The sequence below is a fragment of the Acipenser ruthenus genome, chromosome 36 (assembly GCF_902713425.1).
Source record: "Acipenser ruthenus chromosome 36, fAciRut3.2 maternal haplotype, whole genome shotgun sequence".
Taxonomy (NCBI): domain Eukaryota; kingdom Metazoa; phylum Chordata; class Actinopteri; order Acipenseriformes; family Acipenseridae; genus Acipenser; species Acipenser ruthenus.
Window position 1 is genome coordinate 9,359,056 of NC_081224.1, and position 8,721 is coordinate 9,367,776.

At 42.5% G+C, this 8,721-nt stretch overlaps 1 protein-coding gene across 1 annotated transcript; it reads left to right on the forward strand.

Annotated features, from left to right (window-relative positions):
- Positions 1–2,215: 2,215 nt before the first annotated feature.
- LOC117966833 (alpha-amylase-like) lies at positions 2,216–8,414 on the forward strand. The gene is made up of 5 exons (XM_059007926.1): positions 2,216–2,402; positions 4,798–5,136; positions 6,400–6,636; positions 6,920–6,963; positions 7,884–8,414. Exons 1-5 carry the CDS (start codon positions 2,216–2,218, stop codon positions 8,001–8,003), a joined length of 927 nt encoding a protein of 308 aa, XP_058863909.1. The 3' UTR covers positions 8,004–8,414.
- The last annotated feature ends 307 nt before the right edge of the window (positions 8,415–8,721 follow it).

Below are 8,721 nucleotides of genomic sequence, written 5' to 3' on the forward strand. Positions count from 1 at the left end.
CTCTCGCTGACCTGGGGATCTCTGGCACTGCTCTGGCCTGGTTCTCCTCCTACCTCTCCAACCGCATTTACCAGGTAACCTGGCGTGGAGCAACCTCCACACCTCACCCTCTCTTAACAGGAGTCCCCCAAGGGTCAGTCTTGGGTCCTCTCCTGTTCTCTCTCTACACCCGCTCCCTGGGCCCCCCCATCGCATCCTATGGTTTCTCATACCATTTCTATGCTGATGATGCTCAGATTTTCCTCTCCTTCCCCACCTCTGACTCCACCATCTCCTCCCGTATCTCTACCTGTCTGTCTGCTATTTCCTCCTGGATGCACTCGCATCACCTCAAACTCAACCTCTCTAAATCTCTCTCACTCTCTCCCTCTTCCTCAGCTAAGAACCTCTGAGTCACCCTGGACCCCTGCCTCTCTTATTCCCAGCACATCTCCACTCTGGCACGCACTTGCCGATTCTTCCTGAGCAACATCCGAAGAATCCGACCCTTCCTCACCAACTACGCCACCCAGCTCCTGGTCCAGGCCTTGGTACTTTCCTGCCTAGACTACTGCAACTCCCTCCTGGCTGGCCTCCCTGCGTCCGCCACCCGTCCGCTCCAGCTCATCCAGAACTCCACTGCCCGCCTGGTGTTCTCTCTGCCTCGCTTCTCCCACGCAACTCCACTACTCCGCTCACTACACTGGCTACCGATCACTGCTCGCCTACAGATGCCTTGACCAGACTGCACCCAGCTACCTCCAGACCCTCATCTCTCCCTACACCCCCACTCGACCTCTCCGCTCCGCCTGCACTAGAAGACTGGCTCTACCTCCTCTACACTCCCCTGCCTCCAGAGCCCGCTCCTTCTCCACCCTCACTCCGCAGTGGTGGAATGACCTTCCTACAGATGTCAGGACCGCCCAGTCCCTGACCAGATTCCGGCGCCTCATTAAGACTCACCTCTTCAGACAGCACCTGTAGAACTCCTCTGTTTTTCCCCTGGGACACTATCACCCTTCCTTAAATGCGCTTAATCTCCTATTTTACTGCATTTAATCCTGTACTTCAGAGTACTGTAATCTGCCAAGTGTTTAATCTGTAGTATTTTGTATTTAATCATATCTTGATGCAACTATCACTGTCACTGTTATCTGCTGTATTATTGAATTGTATTTTGTCACACTTGTACTTGCTTGAACCAAAGTCATTGTATTTATTTTGCTCTTATTGTATTACTTGTACTGTAACACTTGAAATGTATTTGCTTACGATTGTAAGTCACCCTGGATAAGGGCGTCTGCTAAGAAATTATTAATAATAATAATAATAATAATAATAATAATAATAATAATAAAAGCACTGCATTCCACAAAAAGACCAAGAGGAGCAGAAACCCTTTCCATGTGATATATAACGGGAAACACAAATACAAGGAAAGCAATGAAACACTTTTCTGCCGTCATTGGACAGGTGTGATTGAAATGTAGTAAAGGCGGAAAAGAACAAAACAGGCGCGTGTTTCATGAGATACGGAGAAAGGAGAGAAGATAGAAAGATAGAGAGATAATCTTAATGTACACGATTTTTTTAATGTATGTTGTATTCATTTATAGTTTCAGTTATGGAGGCTATGTTATGCCAAAATGAAAAATACATACATACATAAATAAATATATAAATAAATAAATACATGTAGAAATAAATAAATAAATATAGTGCTATAAGTATATGTTACTATTAATAATAAATATTAGTAGGATTGTACAGTCACTACTGTGTTTATTTTATTTGATATTATTATTATTATTATAATTTTTTTTTTTTTTTACCATGTTCTTTCACCTGGGACAACTGACAGTAATATTGCATCGATTCTGACATTAAAACGCAATGAATCATAGTGAGACGAACCCTTCTTTTTAAAATAATACATGTGTTTATTTTGTAAACGTAGCTGTGATCTTTTGAAACTGTATGTTTCTGACTTGCCGTTGTCACTTTATTCATGGGGGGGGGGGGTACTGATTTTATAATTAAAATTGTTGCGGGGGGAGCAATGTTCATAGCATAAACTATGAAAATGGGCCTGGGAAGACCATTTTCGGGGGGTGGGGGGGTATTTTTCGCGTGATATTTGGCTTTCGTGCAATATTTGGACACACAGAGATACTCTTCCAAACTCTCCAGTCTCTGGATCTCAGGAAATCGTTTGAACGACTCCACAGTCCCGTACATGCACCGACGCAACTCGGGGAAGATGTCAAGTTTGAGGGAAGTTATGAATAAACTGTACAGCTCCGAGGCCATGGAGTGGAACGCAAACGAGAAAGACTTCGTCGTGGCTGGGATGATTATGAACAAGGGCTCAGCTGCTTTAATGATGACACAGACCCAAACACTTTGGAGAGATACACGCGCCTGTATGTTGAAGTCCTGGATTTAATAATTTGTCAGCTATCAGAGAGGTTTGCTGACATGAAAAAGCATGACTTCTTCCGGATTGTTGATCTTGGACTCTCTAAAGACTTCTTAAAAGCAAAGGGGTTCCCGTTGATAAGACAAGGATGCTGTTTCAGACAAAGGTTAAAGAATGAACTGCACGGTATATCTACGAGGATGCAGCTTTCCATAAACCACCAGGAGAGCTATTGCAATTCATCAAGGAGAACGATCTTTCACAAACCGTACCAGAAGTGTGTAAGCTACTGAAGTTAATGCCAACCATTCCAGTGACTAGCGTGTCAGCAGAACCTTAATTTTCATGCTAGATGAGAATGAAAACCTACCTGTGGAATACAATGGGGCAAAACAGACTGTCTGCACTGGCCTGCATTTCAGTGGAATCAACCTTACTTCCAGACCTCAAGAGCAAAGGCTGTTTCCATGGCAGCTTGATGCGAGGATGAAAGATCGACGAATGGAATTCTTATGAAAGTAATCGAGGTGAGGAAACTTGTTGTTGTTATTGTTCAGTTACCAACAATATTGTGATATTGACACACAGTTAAACTGCATTTCATGTTATTTCTCATTCTTTATTAATATTTGGGATTACATACACACAGGGAAAGGCACAGGAGCTGCAGTTATTGCTTCTATTTATTATATTCCTCTCTGTGGAAACAATTGCTGTAATAAATGTAAACATTTGGGGTATTCTGGGGGGATCAAACATACATGTGAGTAAAGTGCTTTATTTCAAAAGTGCTTTATTTCAAACACTTGGGTTCCCGTCATAATTTAAAGTCTGATAATGCCGTGGCGTTTTTTAGGCCTAAGTAAGCTTGTTGGTTGACAGTAGGCATAGTAGTGTCCGATTTATTATTATTATTATATGGTGTTGGTATTATTGTCTGGTTTCACGATTGCATAGGGCAGCAGTGTGGAGTAGTGGTTAGGGCTCTGGACTCTTGAGGGTCGTGTGTTCAATCCCAAGTGGGGGACACTGCTGCTGTACCCTTGAGCAAGGTATTTTACCTAGATTGCTCCAGTAAAAACCCAACTGTATAAATGGGTAATTGTATGTAAAAATAATGTGATATCTTGTAGCAATTGTAAGTCGCCCTGGATAAGGGCATCTGCTAAGAAATAAATAATAATAATAATAATATTTACTCATTAGCACTTTGCTTTGTTGCTGTATCGTATAGTAAACAAACACAAGTGTTTATGTAAATGGCAGCATTTGAATTGAACAGCATCGTTTCAAATGTGAAAACAGGAGTGAAAAAGTCGGACCCGCTGTCAATATTTTATGCCTCCCCGATTTTTGGGCCACCAGCCGCTACCGCTGCCCTGTCACAATGCTGCTGACTGAGTCTGAACCACATGTTTTTATTGTGTTGCTTCTATTGCATTTGTACTTTATTGTTTTCCAGGACCCCCTTGTAAATGAGGCCTCGGTCTCAATGGGTAAATCTCCTGGTTAAATAAACAAACAAACACAAAATAATTGGGTACCAGGAAGCAGCCGAAACTTTTCATCGATAGCGTTGTCTTTGAAAGATCTGCAACGTCAAAAATATGAGGAAAAAACCGAAATATTCTCAACAGAAGAATGTAGGTGCTTATTCCATTGAGTTTATTGTCTCTTCTCTCTCTTATAGATAGACCTCTATATAGACCCTCATCTCTCCCTACACCCCCACTCGACCTCTCCGCTCCGCCTGCACTAGAAGACTGGCTCTACCTCCTCTACACTCCCCTGCCTCCAGAGCCCGCTCCTTCTCCACCCTCACTCCGCAGTGGTGGAATGACCTTCCTACAGATGTCAGGACCGCCCAGTCCCTGACCAGATTCCGGCGCCTCATTAAGACTCACCTCTTCAGACAGCACCTGTAGAACTCCTCTGTTTTTCCCCTGGGACACTATCACCCTTCCTTAAATGCGCTTAATCTCCTATTTTACTGCATTTAATCCTGTACTTCAGAGTACTGTAATCTGCCAAGTGTTTAATCTGTAGTATTTTGTATTTAATCATATCTTGATGCAACTATCACTGTCACTGTTATCTGCTGTATTATTGAATTGTATTTTGTCACACTTGTACTTGCTTGAACCAAAGTCATTGTATTTATTTTGCTCTTATTGTATTACTTGTACTGTAACACTTGAAATGTATTTGCTTACGATTGTAAGTCACCCTGGATAAGGGCGTCTGCTAAGAAATTATTAATAATAATAATAATAATAATAATAATTAAAAGATTAAAAGATCTGCAACGTCAAAAATATGAGGAAAAAACCGAAATATTCTCAACAGAAGAATGTAGGTGCTTATTCCATTGAGTTTATTGTCTCTTCTCTCTCTTATAGCAGATTGCTCTGCACAAGACCATGTTGCTGTCTCTGGCTCAGCTGGGGGGAGAGCAGTGCTGCCCTGTTCTTACACCCCCACCCGTGGGCAGGATGTAGCAGTCACATGGTATGCATATCCAGATAAGAGTTCAGTTCTATTAATCTACTCAGAGCCCCCCTCAGCACCCATCCCTGCGCAGTGGAGCGGCCGAGTGAAACTGTCTGATGAAGTCTCCTCTGGAAACGCCTCTCTGCTAATCTCTGAGCTCACACTGGAGGACACTCGGGATTACACGTGTACAGTGAGGATCAATGGGAAATATGTCACTTACAGGAATGTTAAACTGACAGTTCAAGGTAAATATAATAAACATGTTTTGGTTGGTGCGTACTTGTGTTAAAATTAAGAATATGTGTTGAACTGCTGAAACCACTCAAGGTCCTGTGTGTGACTACATGAACACCCTGCCTTGTTTTCAGCACACACAGACAATGGGGTTTGTTTAAGGGTCATTTTCCTGCTGCTCAGTTAAGTTGCAGCTCTCTCGCTTTGTTTTTTTCTTGCTGAACAAAATGTTCTTCTGCTCCACTGGCATTTGGACCTCTGCTAGGCAGACTGCAGCTGCAGCCCTTACTGACAACTTACTGACTGCTTGGGTTTAGATTTTAGATTTCTTTTGATTTGGTTGTTTTGTGTAATGTATTCACTGTGGATTAACACACAGGGGTTTCTGGTAGAATCATAACACACAACATAATTTCAAATAACATCCACACATTCATAACAAAAGCAAACTAGAATACAGAACCTGAGAAGGGCTGCCAACACCAAACCCTTGTGTTTACTATTGAAGCTGTATGTTCAAAGTCCCTTCATTATCTCATATTGTAAAGTTCACGGATCTTCTCAGTCAATCAATTTCTAAGCACAGCGAGTTCAGTCATTATCCCAGATGTAAATTAAGCTAATGGGACTTTTAAAAGCTAATCCTCTAAAGCGACTGGGGCTTTAGAATCCTGAAACTCGCTTTTAAACAGCGACATACATTTCAAACATCTTAAAACACATTTAAATACACACAATGTCTAGAACAGCATTAGTACCCTTTGCAGCGGCCATTACCTGTAGATAACTGACTTTGGGTCTGATTCACAGAATGTTTTTGTTGGCGTTGGTACCATTTCTGTCTTAATATCAGTGCTGATACCCTTCAGCAAATGATGTAACCTACACAGCTCAGTGTGTGTGCTTCAATTGGTGACGCAGTAATAATGTGGTGTAGTTTTCAAGACGCTTCTCATTGTTTTAGTGTCCTGTCTGTAAGAGGTAAGAGTCCCACTATCATGGTATAAATGGTGGTATTAACGCTAAGTAATTATTCATGAGAGCTGATCAAACGACACAGAAAAAACACCATTAGGACGATGGTGAATTACAGCGGAAGCAAGGAGTAAAGTTCGAGGAGTGATAATAACACACCTCCAGTCTTCACTCCAGGTTTACCACTGGGACGTGAATTGGGCCCTTTGTCTTTGGCCGTGGTCAATTGTGTAGAAGGTACTGGGTGCTGTGTCAGATATTAAGGTATAATTTGTATGCAAATTCAATTGTGCTTACAGAACCTCCAAAGAGAGATTCAACTACTTCAGGAACAACAACGACCACAACCCAGACAACTAGACCATCAGCAACCCCGACAACTAGACCATCAGCAACTCCGACAACTAGACCATCAGCAACTCCGACAACTAGACCATCAGCAACTCCCGCTATCCTCTCTGCAGTAGCCGTCTCTGCTGTCATCGGCATCATAGGTGCTGCAGTCTTTGCCATTTTAAAGTACAAAAGGAGAGCAGGTAACAGATTAACCTTTTCATTTGTTTTACCACAACTACAATGGGAGCTGTTTAAACCCTGCCCTGGATCTCTGTCAGCTCCGGTCTAACTGGACTCTATTGAGACAACACCTCCTCCACCCTGCTTGTAAAGGCACAGTCTCACCTGTAGGGGGCAGTTTAAAGCAGTTCAAACCCTGCCCTTGGTTTCTTGGCCCTTGTCTAACTGGACTCTATTTCCACAAAACCTCCCCCTGCTTGTAAAGATTATTGACTCTTGTTTTGTTTTCCTTTCCATTTTCAGCGAATGCTAATGGAAATAACCAGAATGCTGGAGATCAGAATGCGGTAGGTAGATGACACACTTTCATGGACAGTCTTCCTGTTTACTGAAGGGAGTAGGACTTGCTATAGAATGCAATGGCTTTGAGATGTTTGCCATGTAAATAGCACAGAAAAACATGAGAACGTTTGGGAATGTTAAACCACAGGGACCCTTCTAGAATGTACTGTGGTGTAACAGGGTCTGTGTACAGCACAGTGTAGTAAAACACTGTGAAAGCATGGGACAGTAAAATACAAGCAAGCATAGTAAATGACAGGAATAACATGGCTCTGGAAATGCATGTGGAAAGCACAGGAAGCTGTGATTGTACCAGGGGGCACTCTCTTAACTTGCTGGAATACAGTCTTAAAGATGGGAAGCTTTAGAGGAGGGGTTACAATATTTCTGAACAGTTTTTTGGTACAGAGATTTCTGTTTCTGATGTATGTATTGAAACTGTACTGAGGAAACCTGTTTGTGCAGGTTGTGTCTTTGAATGTAATACAAATATGAGAAAATAATGGGATATGCAAACCAACATATTGCTTTATCATGTTATTTTATGAAAGGCAAATATTAAAGAAAAGCTTTTTATTAGCTTTTAATTGAACACGGGCATTTCACAGTGTTAGTTAACTAAATAAAAGAAAGTGAAGCTGTTCAACTGTTAACTGGAAATGTGAGACCGAGCCCCTCCTGGTGGACAGTACTTGTACTACAACATTAATATCAGCAATACAGGTGACATAATAATTTAAAGGCAAAATAATGGATTGGCCATGGAAACCAGTCCCCCTTGTGGCTGGTCAATAGTAGTGCGCATCTCTCGTTTCAAGCTGTATTGAACAGGCTGTATGATGCTGTCTTATTAATGTGCTCTCTTATTAATGAGCTTGATGGGATCTTATTAATTTGGTGTCTTATCAATCTGTCTTCCTCACAGAGCTCAGACTTGGTTTCCTACACTGTAATCGATCACACAAGACAGCCGGGAGGAGCCCCAGTCCGGTCAGGGGTCAGTGCTGTGGACAATACGGAGTACGCCACTGTCCAGATCCACTGATAGGACACTTCTCACCCAGCCACCAGGGATACAAGAGAGCTTCAAAAACAAGATGAACCAAGGACTTGACTAACATTGATTTACTGCAGCGCTTCAATGAATCATACCAACTCTGATGAGAACAATAAACACAGCTAGCCACTAACAAGCAACTACCTGACATTCTTAATTCAATCTTAACCGTTTCACTGCCACTGCTAATAGTCCACACCAGTCCCAAGCTGAGCTCCTGCAGGTAGTGTGATCCCAGCCTCAAAGAGAAGCCAGTCCTCCTCATTGCAGTGTTCATCCACATTGTTAACGAGAGCCTTTACAGCAGGAGATCGCTCACCAGCAGAGATGCGTCATGAAAGAGGCCCCAAGGGGCTCTTGCTTCATGACTGCAAGCCCTTGAATGTATGCGCGTGTAGGGAGGGGGAGGGGGAGGGGGAGGGGGGGTTAGGTAAGCAGTTGAATTCAGGTCCCGCGCCTCACTTCCTTTTGCAACTGCTCTGAGACAGGCTGCTGTGTGTAAAACTTGACCGCTCTGCTGGATTGGGGAGTAAAGCAATACTTCCAGATTCAAACTTATTTGATTAAATTGTATAGGCCTGTGTTAATTTATTTCACTTTGAACAAACGCTTGCTAAGGTTTGCTAACTGCCTTCTCTCATCCTTGTGGCAGCTGTGATGTACCTTTAATGCTTATCTCATCAGACCATGTGGAATAGTAATAAAC